At 39.8% G+C, this 21,952-nt stretch overlaps 1 protein-coding gene across 1 annotated transcript in view; it reads left to right on the top strand.

Annotated features, from left to right (window-relative positions):
• The first annotated feature begins 8,160 nt into the window (after positions 1-8,160).
• Positions 8,161-21,952, top strand: part of LOC149829662 (actin-interacting protein 1-2-like) — a 75,855-nt gene continuing 62,063 nt past the window's right edge. The window contains exons 1-3 of the mRNA XM_090015225.1: positions 8,161-8,208; positions 16,676-17,083; positions 20,261-20,514. Coding sequence (XP_089871351.1) covers positions 8,161-8,208; positions 16,676-17,083; positions 20,261-20,514 — 710 coding nt within the window. The remainder of the gene's footprint in view (positions 8,209-16,675; positions 17,084-20,260; positions 20,515-21,952) is intronic.

Consider the following 21,952-nt stretch of genomic DNA (forward strand, 5'->3'; position numbering starts at 1 on the left):
TCTTTCTAGATTTTTTTTGTTGACTTTTCCAACTCCTTCCTCTTTCTAATTACTTACTTTTTTTTTAAAGCAACCAAAGGGGCTCTTATAGAGACTCCACTATTTGGTAACTACCATATCTAACTGAACTTTCAAATTAATTAATTTTTAATAGTTAATTAATTAATTAATAATTAATTAATAATTAATTAATTAATTAATAATTAATAATTAATAATTAATAATTATTCAAAAAATCTAGAGGGTGTCTTATCCCTCTAGGAGTCTTTTTAACCTTAAATTTTCTTAAATTAAACCTTTATACTAAATTTAAAGCTTTGATTTCGTTGGACCTAGATTTTGGATCTGAATTTGGATCCAAGATCCAAATCCATATTCAATATTCATATGGATCTTGAATTGAATCAGATCCTAATTAATATAGGTCTTCGACTGAGTCTAGATCTATATTAACTTGGATCATGCGGATCGGATCTAGTCTGATCCAACCCGAACCCGATCCTATCGAGATGGGCACTTTTTTAAAAAATGTAATTTTTGGGCGAACTATAGTTCGAATTCAGGAAAATAAAATATCATTGAATTCAATATTTCAAGGTGCATCCAATGATGCATAACTTGAATTTTGCCTCCAATTTTCACATGAATTTAACTCAATTTTTGCTTAAATTTTACTTGATTTTAAAGGTAAAAAATAAAAGTTTTTATCATATCTTGTTTAGCTCATTCAGGTCTTGTCAATGAGACTTGAGCCAAACCCAAACTCAATTGACACCACCTAAAATTGAGGATTTATCAATTTTTCTGCAACACAACCAAAATCTTTGAATTTGACTGTGTAAAAACACACGATATTACATCCCTACCTTCTTAAAAGAATTTCATTCACAAAATTAGAACGTACTGAATAGGTGTGGGTAGTGCTCATGCATATCAACCTTGGGCTCCCAAGTGCACTCGTCCAATCTGTGATGTTGCCAACACACCTTCACAAATAGAATCATCCTACTGTGCAGTGTCCTCTCCTGGCGATCCACAATTTTCATCAGCTTCTCCTATGTCATCAAGTCAGGTTGTACATCAACCGCCTCATAGTGGATCACATGTGAGGGGTCAGTCACATACTTCTTCAAGATCGAGACGTGAAAGACATTATGAATCTAAGAAAACTAAGGGAGAAGTGTCACACGGTATGCGGTCTACCCAACACTCTCAAGGATCTCTAAGGGTCCAACATATTGAGGACTCAACTTCCCCTTCTTCCCGAACCGGAAGACACTCTTCGTGGGCGAGATCTGTACAAACACGTGGTCACCCATGGCAAAGTTGAGCTTCCTACGCCGCTGATTGGCATAGCTCTTTTGCCTGCTTTGTGCTGCGACCAACCTCTGTCGGATCAACCGTATCTGGTCTGAGTAGTGCTTGATGGCCTCTGGTGACTCCACTGCTCTCACTCCAACCTTATTTCAGCACACTGGGGATCTACATGGTCTGCCATACAGAGCTTCGTATGAGGCCATACCAATGCTGGCAGGGTAACTATTGTTGTATGAAAACTCTACAAGCTTTACAGCCTATCTCACTCTCCTACCCAATCTAACGCGCATGCTCTAAGCATATCCTCTAGTATTTGTATCATGCGCTTTGTCTGACCATCAGTTTGTGGGTGAAAAGTCATGTTGAACTTCAATGTGGCACCAAGGGCCTTCTACAACTGGTGCCAAAAACGAGACATAAAATGAGGGTATCGATCTGACATGATCGAATGTGGCACCCCGTGAAGCCAGACTATCTCATCCACATAGAGGTCTGCTAGACTCTCCAAGCTTTGACTGATCCTGATCGGTAGAAAGTGGGCACTCTTCGTTAACATGTTCACTATCACCTAGATGGCATCGTGTTGACAATGGGTCCACGGCAACCCTATGATGAAGTCCATTAAGTTGTCATCCCACTTTCACTCTGGAATGTTTAATGACTGAGGAAGTCCACCAGGTCTCTAATGCTTGATCTTCACCTACTGGTAGGTAGACACCGAGACACAAACTCTGCTACGTCCTGCTTTATCTTGTTCCACCAATACATCCGTTGGAGGTCCTTGAACATCTTAGTAGAACTTGGGTGAACAAAATACCTCGACCGGTATGCCTCACTCATCAGCTCCTCCTGCAGTGCCTTTGGAACCCACCATCTGTCTTTGAACATGATGGTTTCATCCTCCTCACGACAAAACTATGCATCATGCTTATGGGCACTCATGCACAACCTCTCAAACTCTAGATCGATTGACTGAAGCTCCTCAATGTGGTCTATAATCTTAGGTTACGCCTGCATCCCCGCATAAAGGATGCATCCAGAATCATCTGCAAATGGTTGTCATCTCACAAACTCTTTGATCATATCCCAAATATGCCCTATTAAGCTAAGTATCATGACTAAAGCCTTCTGCTAAGCGTGTCTGCCACTACATTTGCCTTACCAGGGTGGTAGGTGATGGAGAACTTGTAGTCCTTCAGGAACTCCAAACACTTGTGTTGCCTCAAATTAAAATCACATTGTGTGAATATGTACTTGAGGCTCTTATGATCAGAGAGGATCTCAAACTATTTCGCATACATGTAGTGACACAAGATCTTCAGTGCAAAGACAATTGCCGCTAACTCCAAGTCATACATGGGGTAATTCTTCTCATGCACCTTTAGTTGTCAAGAAGCGTACGTGATCACCTTTCTGTGCTGCATCAAGACACAGTCCAGTCCGGTCCCTGAAGCATCATTGTACACAATGAATCTACCTGTCCCAAAAGGTAAAGTTAATATTGGGGCCGTGGTCAACCTCCTCTTCAGCTTCTGAAAGCTCTCCTCACATCGAGGTGACCAAACCAACTTTATCTTCTTCTATAAAAGTCGAGTCATTGGAGCCACTATACGAGAGAAGTTCTCAATGAATTGACAGTAGTAGCTCACCAATCCCAAGAAACTCTTGATCTCTAAAATTGTCTTCGGTTGCTTCCAAGACAACATTGCCTCCACCTTGGCTGGATCGACCTCAATGCCCTTCTTAGAGATCACGTGGCTGAGAAACATCACCCTGTGGAGCCAAAACTCACACTTCAAGAACTTAACATAAAGTTGATGTTCTCTCAGTGTCTGCAACACAATCCACAGATGCTCTCAGTGCTCCTCCACGCTCTCAGAGTAGATAAGAATGCCATCGGTGAATATAATGACAAAAGAATCCAACCATAAACTGAAGACCCGATTCATCAGGTCCATGAATGTTGTAGGGGCATTGGTAAGTCTAAAAGACATCACCAAAAACTTATAGTCCCCGTATCTGGACCTGAATGTGGTCTTTAGAACATCCTCTGCCCTGATTCACAACTGATGGTACCCGAAACAAAGATCTATCTTACAGAACCAACTCCTTCTTCAACTCAACCAGCTCTGCAAGTGCCATGTGATACGGTATTCAGGAAACTGGTGTCATGCCAGGCATTAGCTCGATTGAGAACTTGATCTTCCTGTGAGGTAGCAAACCTGACAAGTCCTCGGGAAAGACGTTCAAAAACTCATGAACCGCGTTCAACTGCTCCAAATGTGTCACCTAACTGTCTGTCGCAGACACACTGGCCAAGAACACCATACAACCTTGCTTATGGTACTTGGAGATCTTCAATGTCGAGACAATCTTCACCTCGCTCGTTGATCAAATCGCCTAAAACACCAATACAGACAAATCAGGGCGCTCTAACGGAACCTCATTTCTCCAACACTAAAGAGTAGCATTGTATTTAGACAACCAGTCTATACCCAAAATGACATCATAGAAAGTCATGTTCAGTATGATCAGGTCAGCAAACAACTCATGCCCCTCGATGATCACTCAGACTGTAGGAAAATATTTTTCGCAAGAAGAAGATATACCCATCGGAGACATCACGTAAAAAGCCTTCTCGAGGCTAGATGTAACAAGATCAAGCAAACTCGCAAAGGAGGAGGATATAAAGAATGGGTAGCACCCAAATCAAACATCACACGAGCATAGTGTTCAAAGACTACGAAAATACCTTCGAGCAGGTCATTTTGATTACCCTGTGTGGCAGTTGTTGCAGCGTACACTCTCCTGTTGGTCCTCTGTTGCGCCTATTGTTGAGGCCTATGTTGCTACTATTGTTGTCCTCCATGAGTCGTTGCCTTGTTCGGACAATAGATAACGATATGTTCGGGCTGTTGGCACTAGTAGCAGACTCCCTTAAAGAGTGGACAAGAGCCCTAATGATGACTCTTGTTGCACCTTTGACACATGAACAAAGTCTTCCCCTATTGCTTCCTCTGTTGGGGTCGATTCTTCTGATGCCCTTGTTGTGTCCTCTGCCTCTTTACCTTACCCCCTGCCACCCACAGGTGGGTTCTTCCTCGCTTCGCCACTGGTGATGCCCTGGTTACCCCCCACTCTTCTGTGATTCATCCTTGAACCTCTTCCACTCCTCATTCAAGATGGATGCAGACTTGATCACATCACTGAATATAGTAGGACAACTCGTCATCACACGAACCTGGAGTCCGTCTTTCAGCCCACGAACATACTTCGTTGCCCTTGCCTTATCATTAGTAAAAAGGTTCAAGTAGTAGAGCTCCAAACTCCTGAATTTGGTGGTATAGTTCACCAAACTAATGTTCCCCTGAACAAACCCAAAAAAATATTGCTACATACATTCTCGTGCATAAGCAGGGAACTAAGCATCTAAGAAATTCTCATTGAAAGTCACTCAAGGAATTACCTCCACTCTGTCGTATTTCACTCATCACAGGGTGTCCCACAATTTCTTGGCATCACCCTTCAATTGGAACATGCCAAAATTAGTCTGCCTATCCTCAGGCACAGGCAGGATACAAAACGCCCTTTTAGTCTCCTCAACCCAACTCTCAGCTGCCTCTGGGTCGGCCTTCACTGAGAAGGTTGGAGATTCAACCTAAGAAACTTCTTGAACATCACCACGGTGGGGTTTGGAGTGACCTCGGCAAGATAGACACACATGATCTGTTGCGCCACCTGTGCCTGGACGTATGTGGTCACTATCATTGTCAAGGTGTTCAGGGCATTCAACATGAAGTCCTTTTGCTCCTGTCAATCAGCGGGAGCACCAGAAGTCAAAGCTCGGGAGCGGGTATACATCTAAAACATGAAAAATAGTTAAAAAATTTGCACCCTTATCAAACCTACCCCCTTAGGATTGATCCCCTCAACAATCATAATTGCATATTCACATCAAATTCCTAATTCACATAAAAAGGAATTAAATTAAGCCATTCTCACAGTCTATCATATGAAATTTAAATAAATTGATATTAGCAAAAAAAAATACCAGGTAGCCCTTACTAGTGATGGAGACTGCTCTAGAATACAAGTCATGACTTTCTGATAAAATTTGGACATGGCTTGATTATCAAAAGAAAATTCTGGTACACAAAAATGATTAAAATATAATATTTTATGGTCGACTCTGATACCAAACCTGTAGCGACCCCAACTCATCCCTATTGAAAAATAATTTTTTTTAAAGCAATCAAAGGGACTCTTTTAGAGACTTCACTATTTGGTAACTACCATATATAACTAAAATTTGGAATTAATTAATAATTAATAATTAATAAATATCTAGAAAATTTCATAGAGTGCCTTATCCACCTTGGAGTCTTTTTAACCTTAAATTTCCTTAAATTAAACCTTTATACCGAATTGAAAGCTTTAATTTCGTTGGACCTAGATTTTAGATCTGGGTCCAGATCCAAGATGCAAATTCATATCCAATATTTATATGGATCTTGAACTGGATCAGATCCTAATTAATATGGGTTTTGGATTGAGTTCAGATCCATATTAACTTGGATCATACAGATTGGATTCAGTTTGATCCAATCTGGACCCGGTCCCATCGAGACAGACCCTTTTTTAAAAAATATGATTTTCGAGCAGACCATAGCCTGAGTTCAGAAAAATAAAATATAGTTGAATTCAACATTTTGAGGTATATCTAATGATGTATAACTTGAATTTAACCTGAATTTTGCTCAAATTTTGCTTGATTTTAAAGGTCAAAAATAAAAGTTTTTATCATATCTTGTTTGGCTCATTTAGGTCTTATCAATGACCCATGGGTCAAACCCAAACTCAATTGACGCTACCTAAAATCGAGGATTTATCGATTTTTTTATGGCACTTAGCCAAAACCTCAAATATCTCTAAATTTAATACACGATATTACAAGATCTCGGCACTCAAGCACACCCTCATAATTGTTAGGGAAAAGTAATATGTTTGACTCTATATAATTAGGGGTGTCAACGGGTTGGGTTTACTTCGACCAAACCCTATAGGGTTCGGGTTTGGTGACAAAAAAGAATACCCGATTAAGACTCATGTCCCGACTTGAAGAACCGATTAATATATGGACCCGAGTATAGTTTGTGAAATTTTATACCAGACCCAAGCTTGACTCAAGCTTTGATTAAGACCATAAATTTTTAATGTAAAAATGATAAAAAATTATTATTTTATCAGGTATGATCTGGGTCTGGTTCATGTAGTTCTTATTGGATCTAGGTATGATTTATCTTATAGTAGGCTCGATTAGACCTGGGTCTAGACCCAGTATCCTACCCAAAAATCTGATCCAAGTTTGGTTCCACCTAGGTCGAACCAAAGCCGACCTATTGACACCCTTACATACAATGTCGTAAGCTTAAAGTAAAAACAACCACGATCTAACATTAATGTAAAAGGCTGACATGATTCCTGAATGAGTAGATGCATCATTACGAAGGGCAATATAAGATGGGGAAAGCATTTGACCCTCTAATTGGAACTCACAGGAGAAGGTTGGTTTGAGCAAATGTATTCAACATGGTCGAATTCGTAAGAATGAACACTTAGATCATATTTTTTTATGTAAAAATATTATTTTTTGAAGGTACATTGTAGGCCGTTGATTTTTTAACCCTAAAAAAATCTCACATGCATGTTATAATAACATGTTTCAAAGGTCCTTTTCTACTAAACTAAACATGTAGATCGTGTCAAATGTGCAAAAAATAATAAAAATATTACAGTTTTTCACTGAGGGGTTCCTTACCCACGAGGGGTAGCAAATATTGTGCCATAAAACGGTCCTGGTTTTTTTGTGAGCAAACTTTCTTGGATGACATCCAATCACTAAAGTGTCATAGTGAGTTTCCACTTTCTCAGTAGGATAGAGTGTGCGCTTAATTGTTGGGTAGTTCTGGGGTAGGACCTTGTCTCTGTGTGCTGGAACAGGTCGCTAAGGACAAATTTCACCATTGTGCGCTCAAAAAGTGACTATTTAGAAAATATTTAAAAAATTTTAATGTTTAATTCTTTAGGATAATGACGGCATCTATTTTACAATTTAACAATATTTTAATCTAAACTTTATTTTTTAATGACAAGAAAACCCGTATCGAAGACCAGGTCGCTTAATGGGCTCGGCCCACTACGATATAAGACTCTCAAAGATTAAGACACAACCACCCTATTTTGTGGATTCTGATCGGGTGCAATCACATGGCACAAAATTTGTGCATTATGCACTTGACTGCCCTCCATCAGAACCTGGGCCCCACAACTGACAGGCTGTCCTCAAGATGGAGGGTGATGAGGTGCTTAATGTTGGTGCAATTATATTGTATCTGATATTTTCATTGTTTTTATGTCCCCCGTACACCTGACGCCCGAACCGGATAAGCAATTCAAATCTTGTGCAGGCCCCTGTCAATTCCTCTGAGTTTCGATCTCGCGACCCTATCGTTGAAGTAAACTTTTCAGTTCAAACTTGATAACTGACAAAATCAATATGCTTCCCAGAAAGTGAATCAACTCACCATGTCAACCAGCCATTAGAATAATTTGGCAATCAAATACTTAAATTGTAAACCATTTTAGATCTCGAATAATTTGGCAATCAAGTACTTAAATTGTAAACCATTTTAGATCTCTCTCTCTCTCTCTCTTGTAGGGGAGCAATTCTCGTGGTCAAATATGAGGTCTCGCCCTTGCTTGCGGATACTTGATCGCGTTTTTCTCTCCCCAGAACTATTTCACGCAGTTCCGGATGTCACTGCTTGTCTGTTGCCACGGACCATGTCCGATCATGGACAAATGACTGTTTCGTGGGGTGCAGGCTTCAAGGCATGTCGTAGGTTCTTCTTTGAGGAATGGTGGCTTCGGGTGCCAGACTTTCAGCAGTTGGTAGGTCAATCGTGGGCTCAACCTGCTACGGGATCTTGGGTGGCCATCCGCATCCATGTTAAGCTTCTTCGTCTTCGGAAACGTATTAAGGAATGGCTAAGTTTTAATAACCTGAACAAGTTTAGGTTCATCGGCCAGTGGGAAGCTGAGCTCTCCGATTTGGCCCAACGTCAGGTCGATCTTGTTGGTGTACCGAAGGGTCAAGTGCTTCAATTGCAGGAGCGTATCGTCGTACTCTCTACTCTCGTTGCAGAATGGAGAGCACGAGATGAGCTTAGATGGAAGTTGAGGGCTAGAGTTGCATGGTTGGCTAATAGCGATGATAATACACAATTTTTTCATATGAACGCATCAAATAAATACAGTAAGAACTGTATACTCTCGATCGAGATCGATGGATGCCAGTTTGGTCCGCATAATTGCCTGCCAGCTATTACTTCTTATTTCTCCAGGTTGTATTCGGCCGACTTAGGCGTCAGGGGGGTCATCGGCGATATGGGCTCTAAGCAGTTGGCGGCAAACCAATTTGTTTCTTTGCAGGTTAGATTCACTGAAGTGGAGATTTCGAATGCTATTAGCGAACTATCGGGATGGAAGGCACCAGGCCTTAATGGTTTTCACATTGACTTCTTTAAAGCATTTTGGTCAACTGTAAAAACTGACCTGCTCCACTTGTTCGATGAATTCTATCGTAATGCGAGGCTGTCTAAACCATATCATGTGGCAGTCATCTCTTTGATTTCTAAGAGGCAAGGGGCATCAGACATATCCAACTTTAGGCCGATTTCGGTGATGGGTGCTCTGTATCGCATTATATCTAAGGTGTTGGCTAATCGGTTGCGCGCTGTCATTGATCAACTTGTTTTGTTCGAACCAGGGTGCTTTTATTCCAGATCGAAGTTTGCAAGGATCCTTTATTTGTGCAACTGAGCTTCTTCACTCTTTACAGTCGACTGGATCACCGCACTTCATGCTAAAATTGGATTTTCACAAGACTTATGACAGAATGGCATGGGATTTTCTGATTGAATCTCTAACAAATATGGGGCTTGGCAGCCGATTTATAGCATGGGTTAAGGAGTTGGTCACAAAATCCGTATCATCAGTTTGCATCAATGGAATGAGAGGGGAAGAATTCAAGTTGGCTAGAGGTGTACGACAGGGTTGTCCTCTAGCACCTATCATTTTTAATATCGCGGTAGATGGTTTACCTATTCTCATGAAAAGGGCAGAAGAAACAGGCTTCTTGGAATCCTTGGGCATTCATGGTTTTGTTGGTCACACAATTCAATATGCAGACGATACTTTAATATTTGGACATGCGAATGTTAATCAAATGTCTAGGTTGTACTTCATTATTAAAGTCTTTGCTGCAATTTCAGACCTTCGCCTGAACGAGAGTAAGTGCGCTCTGGTCTTACTCAATGCTGACCTTCTTCTCCAATCGGCTGCTGCAAGGATCTTCAACTGCCCAATATCCGACTTCCTGTCAATTTCTTGGGTCCATCATTGCACTCTCTACAATCAGCGGGAGGCTTTGTAAAGAAGTCTGCTAACTGATATTCTGAAGTGACATATGGCAGATCAATTATCCCGTGTAGATATTCCTCTCTGACGTAGTGACAATCCATTTCGATGTGTTTGGTGCGTTCGTGGAATGTTCTGTTACTGGCAATGTAGATCGCACTTTTGTTGTCACAACACATTTGTGAAGCCTTTGTTGCTTCAGCTCCCATGTCAGCAAGCAGTCGTCGGAGCCAAACTACTTCCATGGTCATGGTTGCCATGGCTCTGTATTCAGCTTCGGTGGATGAGAGAGATACCTTCTGCTGCTTTTTACACCTCCACGAGATCAATGATTCCCCTAAAAAGACACAAAAGCCAGTGGTTGAGTGTCTGTTATTGGGATCACCTCCCCAATCAGCATCAGTATATGCAATTAAATCAAGAGAAGAGGAGGAAGATAAGAAAAGTCCTTGTGAAAGAGAGGACTTGATATATATGATAATACGCATGACTGCTCCCATATGAACAGAAGTAGGAGCATGTTGAAATTGACTTGCTGTATGAACAGCATGTGCTATATCTGGTCTGGTAATGGATAGATAGGAAAGTGCCCCGACAAGCTGTCTATAAGGAGTAGGGTCTGCAAGAAGTTCTCCCTCATCAATCTTCATTTTAACATTAACAACTTCTGGAGTGTCAACTTTCTTATCATCAGTAATACCAGACCTGAAAACAATATCAAAAGCAAATTTAGTCTGAGATAATAAATATCCTCTAGGAGAATAAGCAACTTCAATGCCTAAAAAGTATCTCAACAAGCCCAAATCAGTCATTTCAAAATGAGATTTAAGAAGTGTTTTGATTGTTTCAACTCCCTGTTTATCGCTTCCGGTGATGATCATATCATCCACATAGAGAAGAAGCACAATGATCCCTGCATCAGAATTCTTAATAAACAAAGCAGTGTCAGTTAAACAGAATTGAAAACCAATATCAATCATAACACGACTAAACCTATCATACCAAGCTTTTGGTGCTTGTTTAAGTCCGTAAAGAGTTTTTTCTAAGCGAAGGACTTTACCCTTAGGAATACTTAGACCAGAAGGGGGTTCCATGTATACTTCTTCAACTAGCTTTCCATTTAAAAAAACATTTTTGACATCCATTTGAAAAATAGACCATTTTTTGATAGAAGCTAAGGCAATTAAGGTTCGGACAGTAGTCATACGAGCCATCGGAGCAAAGGTTTCTTCATAATCAATCCCATATTCTTGGGCATAACCTTTGGCTACTAAACGGGCTTTATATCTTTCAAGAGTACCATCACTCTTGGTTTTAATTTTATAAACCCATCGACATCCTATAGTTTTCTTCCCTGAAGGAAGATCTTGAATATTCCATGTAGAAGCCTTTTCAAGTGCATCTAATTCAGTTTTCATGGCTTCTATCCATTTGATATCAGTTTTTGCTTGAAAATATGTGGATGGTTCTTCATATGAGTGAATTAATGCAATAACTGCCCTATATGTGGGTGAGAAAGACTCGTATGATACAAACCAGTGGCGTAGCTAGGATTGACGTGGGGGATGGGCAAACAGGGGTGTAGCAAAAAAAAAAATGGCGTGATAGTCGGGGGCTCGGGGGCAGCGCCCCCGAAAAAAAAAATTGAGATAAAATAAAAAATGGCTACAATTATTAATAAAAATCTATTTTATATGGACAAATCAAACTATTTGCTGCAGTCAGGGCTGAGCTGGGCTAGGACTGGGCTTTTAAAAAAAAAAAAAATTAACTGTTTCGAGAGGCAGGACTGGGCTACAGCCCATTCCTGCCCCCGCCCCCCCCAGCTCCGCCTCTGACCACCAAGATTGGCCGTAGAACCCCGAAAAAGCTTTAAGCTAAAAAATGAATACATTTTTTATGACACCGATGATGACCAACATGCACCATATGCAGAATTCAAGCAAAAAGAGTATAAAAATGCCTGTTAGACAAAAAATACAGACGCCCAATTATTAAAATCTGTCAATGGCCACAGTTACTCACTACAAGAATCCTAGACAATCGAGAACAAGCAATTCACTCACCAACTATCTGGTAGATAAAGATACGTTATCCGTTGCCTTCGTTACATTGATAGACATCCATACCTTGTTTTAGCAGCAGGCACAAAAGGAGAGTCCTATGCACGCACGATGACCAAGAAAGGATAGCAAGATTGACTCTTCCAATGAGGTTGCGCCCAAAAAGGAGGAAAGAAACTAGACCCACGTTCAGTTGTGCCCCAAAAAGAAAGGATCAAGAACCAAATTGAAGGATTGGCCTGTATTGCTCCTGTAGAATGGATAACTGGATACTGTATCACTAGAGCCACTGAACATGAACAAAACCCACCCTCAAATTTAGGAGATAAGAGGGTCTTCTTCAAACTGCTAGCGATGGTTGCCAGAGATTGGCAAAGGTCCGACTGACTGCGACACCGGTGCCTCGCGTCGCCGGAGATTGCAGCCGAGAGGGAGAAGCTCGGAGGGGGGCACCGCCACCGCGGGTTCACCGAAGGGAGGCCGGCGGCACTGCAGAGCACAAGGGTTGCTGGCGAATGGGGTTGCCGTCTTGCCTGTGACTGAAGGGGAACGCTGGAACGGAGGGGCAGAGCTTTAGAAAACTGGCTAGGGTTTTACCCCTCGCCTCTTTTGGCAGGCTCTAGACTCATCGAGAGCCCGGGTCTCGGTCGACTCGGTTTCACGAGTCCCGATTCGACTCGGTTTTCCGAGTCATGAGTCGACTCGATTTCAAATTTTAGGGTGGGCGGCCGCCCACCCATGCCCACCCCTGGCTCCGCCACTGATATAAACTTTCCTGGAGGCCTCGAGATTCGGGATGATTGTCTAGTTGGAATGTTAGAATATTTTTCAAGTGCACATGGAGGATTAGACTTTTGTCGCCTGGAATGTTGAATACTAGTATCTCTATGAACTTCTTCATTTTCAACATTAAGATCAATAATTCTTTGATCATCATCAAAGTTACAATCAAGGTCATATTCATCAGATGTTGATATTAGATCTAGCAAAAAGGAGTACTCAGTGACGTCTTTTAATTTTCTAAAATCAAAGAAGCTCTCCTTTTCAAGAAAGGAAACATTTCTAGACACATATAGTTTATTATTTTTGAAGTCAAAACATCTATAACCTTTCTGGTTTTCAGCATATCCTAAAAAGGCACAGGGAATCACACGAGGAGAAAGTTTATCATTTTTGTCAGTAAATATGAAACATTTGCACAATTTTACATTTTAACAGAGCAGTCATCTGGAATTGCCACAAGCACTTCTTGTGACAATGTAGAAGTGATATAGGCAACCAACGCCTGATCTCACTTCATCCAGGATACATACTCAGGATTTCTAACATAGGTAATAGAAAGATCTTTCTCACCATTCTTTTCTTCTTGTGGTATGAATTCTAGAGGAACAGGAACAGAAAACAGGCAAAACAGAGATGAAAATGAATTCGAAGATGAAATTATTTCAATCAAGATAGATCTGGGCGTGCAGATCACAATCTGATCTGACGTCAATATGCAAATGAGTTTGGAGTGATCCTTTTCAACTCTTGTAATCACACATAGATCAAAAAAATTGATCTTGCTTGATTATTTTGCTTATGGATGGGTAAGATCACGTGCAGCAATGTGAAAGAAGTAGTAGATATGACAGAAGAACAACAGGGAATGAAAGAAGGAGGAAATATGCCAACGTGACCAAATTTCAGTTTTGGATTTTGGAAATAAGAGAAACACGTTGGCTTAAATAAAAAAGGGGAATCAAAAGGAGGTACTTGAAGAAGACAATAAGCAGATTAATGATGTATTTCAAAAGAGCAAAAAGAAAGAGGAGAGTACGAAGAAGAGATTTCAGTCCAGACTGCAGATTTAAATACAAGAGAAATCGATAGGAAAAATGAGAAAACAGGTACCTTAGAAGGAGACAAATCAGTCATAGAAGGAACCGATCTTCAATATTGAACCTGCTGCTCTGATACCATGATAGAAATCATGGGTTCCTTTCTTCATCTACAAGCAACAACACAGCATGGGGAGAGAGAACGAGGCTGCAGCAAAAATCCCTAATCAGGGTATTCATTTTTGCTTCTCTGATTAAATACACACAGATACAATAGCTAGGGTACGAAAATACCCATTACATGTTATGATAAAATTATAGCATGTCATTAATGAAACATTAATGAGCATGTGTTTAAAATGAAAGGAATTGGGTCTGGATCCTGAGATCCAAACTTTATACTAAATGACAGTATCTTTTCATGCCTAACCCGTTTATTAAACGGGTCGGGTTCGTGTTAGGGGTATGCCAACCCAGCTGACCCGTTTAATAAACGGGTTAGGCGGGCGGGTCAACCTGCTAACCTGCCAATCCGTTTACCCGACCCAACCCGTTTATAAACGGGTTGGCGGGTCGTGTCGGGTTACCCGTTTAATAAACGGGTCGGGTTCGTGTTTGCCACAGCCGACCCGTTTAATAAACGGGTCGGGTTGAGGTATGCTGACCAGCCAACCCGCCGGGTCGACCTGCCAACCCGACCCGATTGCCACCCCTAATTGAGATAGGCAACAATGCTCCATCTTGAGGTGTTGCAAAGATATCTATCGAATTGATTTATGAAGTCAAGCCTTGAACTCTCTTGGAGAATTTGCAATTCTGTTCAGAAATTTTGAAGTGCTAAACATCTTGAATGCAACTCTTTCTTATTAAAGTGGCAGGTCACCAATATATGGTTGCTTCTTTTCATAGATATTATTTATCACCATAAAGCTTCCTAGAAGTTTCACCTGAATCTCTGCCTTTTGTAATATTGCTTTTACATGAATTCTTTTCAAATGGCCCAAAAGACATGGCTTTATAATGTGGCTTCAACATTTAAGCTTATGATCATTTGTCTCTTTTCTATTCAATGGTACGGAATTCACTCTCAAAGAAAATAAAACCAGAGGCGGTTCTTTTATGCACATACATGCAGGTCATCTATTTTGTACTTCAAAGGAATTGGCATAGAAGATTCCTTTTTGATGAGTAGCCTTCAATTTTTTGAATATTCATGGCCCATCTCAGTATCATTTCATTGTGCATGAATTGATTAATCAGGCTAATCGGATAACACATATGTTAGTTAATTCACAAGGCTCCAAACTGACTAATAACAGTATCTTCCAACATATTCTCTCTAAAAGATAAATATACTCTTTGTTGTTCTTGTAACTTCAATCTCTAAGAGGTACGTAAATGAGACCAATTTCTTGATGTCAAATTCTTGAATTAGAAACTTAAATAGCCTTTGAAATTCTATATAATATTCCATTGAAATAGTTTGACCAAAATATGCAAGTAATATCATTTTCAATACTCCTTGAGAAGAAATAAAAAATGAATTGAGATTTGTTCACGCCCATGCTTGAAATGAGCAGTACTACATCTTTTAAGCAAGTAATTCAACTTTATGTTCATGTGGTGAAGACGAAGAATAGAGAAGAGATAACAGGAGGTACCACAGGGCTGTAAAGTGCCTCATATGGTGGGTGATGTCGCAGTCAACTCTCTTGTATGTTATGTCTAACTTTAGGTTAACCTAATTACACATATACCTTTTGAAAGGTACACCTTGCCATGTAATGATATAATATGACGAGCAGTGCTTCATTGGCCTAATCATAGCACTATGGATATTGTTTTGTTCTGACATTGTTACCGTGCCAGTTGTAATTTTGACATATAAAATGTCATGAGCAGAAATTCTCTTGATCCAATGTTCACAGCATAAGGAATTGATTTGTATGTGACAGTTGACACTATTTGTTATTCATTATGTAAGTTGTACAAGTGGAATTTGATTTTCGCACGTGCATGGTATAGTCAACCTCTCTCACGCTCTCTATAAACAGGCAACTAACTACAATTTGTATTCATACATGTGCATATATGTATTGGATAAACTGGGAGCTATGTCACATAGGTACGGGTGCAGATGCGGGGGCGGCGATGTTGCACTTTAAAAGAACTTGGGTGTGGGGGTGCGGGAGGGTATATATATATATATATATATATATATATATATATATATATATATATATATATATATATATATATATATTTTAACACCACCCCTTTACCCTTTCTCGTGGTACCCCATTCTCAAGCCCCATCCCTCTTTACCCCTTCTCGAGGTACCCCTTTTTTTTTTAATTGGGGGGGGGGGAGGGGGGTGCTCGAGGTACCGTTACCCATTATCGAGCCCTGTCCCTTTTTTTAATGGACAAAGTTAACCAAGTCCATTTTGGACAATGATAACCTTGGGTGCGGGTTGACCGAATTGGGTGCCACACCCGCGTCGCGTCGACGTGGGTGCAGAGGCCTCTTTGGTGAGTCCCTGTGACATAGACTGGGAGCATGTCTGTGCTCGCTAGTATGTCTAATGGCAATAATATGTGAAAGATTTCCAAAGGCTATTCGGTTGGAGATTTTCTCCTCGTTTTTAAGTTATATTGTCCTAGTCCAATTTGATGATTTTATCAGGTGTTCTCCAAATATTTGGTCCTCTTCTTTGATGTTTGGATAGTAAATATCAGAGATAGTCCATATATTCTTGTCTGGAAAGCTTTCCAGCCAATTATAAAAGTTCAATACACGGTAGTATTGCTCACCAAGTCTGATGAATAGCATATTCCTTTAATAAGGAACAATTTCTTAATCTACCTGCCAAATTCCAATTGATGATATCCTGCTGTGGGGCTTATATTTTGCTGACTGTACAACAACTGTAGCTATGTACAATATGTTCAACTTGCTTTTGCTACAAGAGATGATCCTTTTCCCAAAATTTTACAGGTAAGGAGAATTCCGCTGCATGCTAATCAGTGTGGTGATGAAGAACAAATTGATATTGGTGCACAACCAAAGGACTTAAATATTGCACTTGATAAGCCCGAGCTGGCATTGCTTTCAACTGATTCCGAAGTAATCATGCTTCGTGGATCCAAAGTGTTGTCAACTCTGAATCTTGGGTTTGCTGTGACGGCATCTGCAATTTCACCTGATGGAAGTGAGGCCATTGTTGGTGGCCAAGATGGGAAACTCCACGTCTATTCTGTCAATGGGGACACTCTCACTGAAGAGTCAGTCCTTGAGAAGCATCGTGGTGCTATTAACGCCATTCGTTTCTCCCCAGATGCCTCTATGTTTATTTCTGGTGATCTCAATCGAGAAGCTGTTGTATGGGACCATGTCACTCGAGAGGTACCATCTCTCTCTCTCTCTCTCTCTCTCTCTCTATATATATATATATATATATATATGTGTGTGTGTGTGTGTGTGTGTGTGTGTGTGTGTGTGTGTGTGTGTGTATCAATCCTTGAACACAAGCACACACACATAACAAAAAGAAAACAAGAATTGGTGTATGTACAGAGTCTACAAACAGTATGTGAGGGAGATGCACATTATAACACTTTGCAAACCATGTAAATCCTTTTTTTTTGTCTAAGAGAAATAATTTAAGCCAGGGGATAAGAAATCTTTCAACAAGCTTACAGAATAGATCAAATTAAGATTCTTAACCACCAGTCCTATTCCGACCAATCCAAGCTAAATCCCCATCTGGCCATTTTATTGGCACAATCCAAAGCTTGTTTGAACAACCACTGAAATGCTGGATAAAACCAAAACAAATGCTCAATTGTTTCGTTCTCATCGAAACAGAAGTAGCAAGTACTTGCAAGCTGGAAACTTTTGTCTTTCAATTTGCACTGGTTATTAACCTTATCAAGTGCTAAGAGCCACACAAATATCTTGGCTGTAGGAGAGGGATGGAAACCCTGGACGGTGTCATTTGGAAAGTGGTCTACATCTTTACAGCCAAAAGCATGGCTAAATGAAGCTATAGAGAACATAACACATCCGTCACATTTCCATATAAGGAATTCTCGCTGTCGGAAATTTTCCATGGGCCTAAAAATCCAATAGCCATAACCAAAACCAATCTTCTACCTCTTGCTCCTTGAAATTCCTTCTGAATTCAGTGAACTAACTAGCTCTTCCTTTCCAACATTCACTTACAAGTATGCTGTTATCTCTGTTTATGTGAAAAAACGGTGGATATCTTTCAGCAAGAGTTACATCCCTGGACCATAAGTCAGTCTGGAACCTCAGCTTGACCCCTTTGCAAGCTTGATTTGAACCATAAACTTAATTACCAATTCAATCACCCCCCTTTGCAAGGTCGTACTCCCTTGAAGATTTGATTATTTGGTTCCAGCCAACCACACCACCAGCTGAGATAGAGCTACCATTTCCACGTACCAATCCATTTATCCCCTTCACCCAAGCCTATGGGACCAAAAAACAAGTTAGATTCCAGATTTGTTCAAAGCTAACAGTCAGATATGCCTATGATTCCAGTAAGTGTTTTAAAATTTAACATTCAAAACAAAGAAATCTTCTGAAAAATATTAAATCCATAGAGAAGAAAGAGGTTAGAAGATTAGAGGAAAAAGCATGAAGATGAGATTAATAGATCACTTCGTCATGGCTGCTCTAATTCTGTGTCAATTTTTGTCATTTCAATTTGACTCAATGAAATAAAAAAGAGAAAATGAATATTCCAACTACAACAGGTTGATGTCCCAACTCATTAATCACATGGGATGATCTCTCATAATAGATTAATCCTCACTAGGATTGAGTTAATTTTTTTTTATTAGTCAAGCTAGGTTTGCCTGAATATGGCCCGGTTGAGATAGTGTGACTCCAACTGGTACTACAAATCAATTACCCGAGCCATTGATGACAATGATACAATACTAATGCATGTTACGTAAAGCAAAAATAAAAACACATATTGAAGAAATGCCACGTATCCTTACATCTTGTCCTTAAGAGTTAATTAAACAGAAAGATGAGCACTGTCAGGGATAGAATGGGCATGTTACAAGCTGTCTGAAATTACAGAACACAAAAAATTTGACATGAAGCAAGTTGAAGGAACTGGGAAAAGGAGGAGCCCAGTAAAGATTGGAGATCAGCAATAAGCAGGAATATTACTATTGGGGACCATAAGTTTAGCTTTAAGCAACAATGGGATTACAAAGCAAATTGTGGTGCATAAGACAAATACCAGTTTTGATAATAATGGTGTACTTTGCTATTAATTGCATGTTCTGAATTTTCATGAGAAGGTGACAAAGCAATCAAGACCTAGAATGAATTGATTCGGCGCAATATCCCTGTTATGAAAAATGTAGTAGACATTCATTCTATTGTATGTCAATGGCATTCTAGATCCAAAAACCTTGAAAATTCTTAAGCATTTATGGCCTTGTGTGCGGTATTATAATTACCCTTGTTTTCCTAGACTACAAAATGCCTATGTCACACGGACTCGGCTAGGGAGGTGCCGCACCCGAGTCGACACGCCCCGACACGGGTGCGGACACGGGTGCGGCTTTGGACTCGGCCCGGACTCGGTCAATGCCGAGTCGGACTCGATCAACGAGTCCAGGCCGCGTCCGTCCACATTTTGGACTCGGTCAACTTTGACCGAGTCCAAAAATATCCATTTTTAAGACAAAAAACAAAAAAAAAAAAAATTTATATATCTTTTTTTTTAATATATAACCAGACTGTGCAATGCATGCAGTTGCACAGTCACAGACTGTGCAACTGCAACTGCACAGTCATTGCACACAGTCTGTGTGACTGTGCACAGTCTACACAGTCACAGTCTGCATTGCACAGACTGTGTGCACAGTCTGTGTGACTGTTTCACAAGTCACAACTTATGTAAAAATATGTATAAAACACGATAAAAGGTAACCCAACCATTTGAGATAGCTAAATAAATGCTTTTCCAGTTTAAAAAAATACTAGTTTCACAAGTATTAGAAAAGCTAGCTTAAGAACTACCATAAAGAAATGGGAATGCCAAATTGAAACTTTCGAAAAAATTAAGGTCATAGTTTTGGCTACTTAATTTTAATTGTTTACTAGAATTATATATATATATAGCCGAGTCCCCGTGTCCAAAATTTTTGAAATTGCGCCGCACCCGTGTCGCACCCGCACCCGCACCCATGTGACATAGCAAAATGCCATGGTTCAATTTATCAGGCACAATGTAAATCCTATATGGTTTTTTAATTTTCTTTTTGTTTCCTAAATTCTTTTTACACACATTAAAGTAGTGGAAGGCTGTCATGCTTCATCCATGTTTTTTTTTTCTTTATTTTTGATAGATTTTGTCACTATATTTAAGTTGTTCATACTTCTAACTTTTTGGTTCCCATTTGCATAGTCCATCTCTCTTTCTTCCTTTCCCTTCCGCATTAATCCTTTTTAGAAATGTAATGTTAATTACCAAGGTTTGATTTTTAACTTCCTGAACATTTGTCTCACTAACCAGTTGACTATCTTCTGCAGGTTAAGCTTAAGAACATGTTGTACCATACTGCTCGTATAAATTGTGTGGCTTGGTCTCCTGATAGCACAATGGTTGCTACGGGATCTCTAGACACAAGCATAATTATATATGAAGTTGATAAGCCAGCTTCAAGTCGTATAACCATAAAGGGTGCTCACTTGGGAGGTGTTTATGGATTAGTTTTCAATGATGATTGCACTATTGTAAGCTCTGGTGAAGATGCATGCATTCGTGTGTGGAGATTAGTGCAGCAGTAACGGGATCGTAACTGCAATTGATGGTTGATTTGGTTTTGGAAGCAAGTTGTGTGGCCTTACATTTCTTGCTCTGTGCAGTCTTCGTCAAAAGAATTCTCTGTTTTGTTTGTAGGAAAACCCTTTCCAGTTTGTCTTTGATTGAAGACTAGAAGAACATAGCAGAATGGCTCGTGTTTTGATATGATTTTGCTGATGTGAGTTTTTCGCCTTTTTTGGGTTATATTGGGTGTTTTTTTTTTTCCTTCTCCTTTTGTCGGTCTGATCAGCCATGCATACACCTAAATATTTTCCATGATCATATTTGTGTATGCAATGTTCATTGCTGGAATTGTGATGAAATAATAGAATGCTTAATCCCTTGGCCTATTCGCACTCTCTTCTTTGTTCAAGCATGGATATTGCTTTCTTTTCGGGAGGGGATTAAAGAGACACTCTTTCGTAGGAAAGAGAACTTTTACTAAGGGAGGTGAAACAAACATCTCCATGGAAAACATGTGGTGGTGTTTACATAATAAAGGCAAACAAGCATCTTTCCTGTCAAAATGGGTTCACACCACTGTTGTCTGTATCGGAATCGGACTTGTATCGTTTGGCCCAATGATTCAGGTGAATCCTCCAATATCCATTCTCAAGTGAATTATTCTGAATTGGCCAAAAAATAATTAAAAAATATTGTGTCAATCAGAACGTGACACATGTTAAAGCCATTAAAATAATATAAAAAATTAATTTTAATCTATTTTTTACATTTTATTAAAAAATAGCCAATTCAGGTCAGTATTTTCTGGTGCATCGACATTCAGGCCAATATCGACAACACTGGTTCACACCTTCCCCCCATGGGAAAGGACTTTTTCTCATGCGTCCCTTCAAGAAGTGGCTTCCCTTGGGTGGGGATGCAATAAATGCCCTCTTGATGATATTTCGATCTTAAGAATGTGAAATAAGTCTCCATATGGGAACTGGTAGTTGGAGGGAGTTTATGCATTTGACAAAGTGGCAGCAGTCCATTTCTGGATTTGGCATCTACCATTTTATGAGGTGGTAGTTGCTAAATCCAGTTTTCAATGCAAATACAAAGGCCGTCTCACCTCCTTTCTCAAATGCATAAAGTGCCTTAACATCATTCTCTGGCACAACTGCCACTCAGTGAATCATATTTTTGATCCTATATCCGACCAAATTTGATTGTTCAGTTGCATTTGATAAGCTAAAACTATTCGAGTATAATTCGATTCTGATTTTGCAATCAAATCTGATAAATATCCAAATTTGAAGGATATCTGAATCTGTTTATATGTAACATATAGCGATTACGTAATGATTTATTTTGATAGGTATTATTATGTACAGTGATTACTGTGATAGTGATTACTATGTATAGTGATTATTGTGACCTATGTATAGCGATTAGTACGTATAGCGATTACTTTG

Source organism: Nuphar pumila, chromosome 8, assembly GCF_984573655.1.
Source record: "Nuphar pumila chromosome 8, dmNupPumi1.hap1.1, whole genome shotgun sequence".
Lineage (NCBI taxonomy): Eukaryota > Viridiplantae > Streptophyta > Magnoliopsida > Nymphaeales > Nymphaeaceae > Nuphar > Nuphar pumila.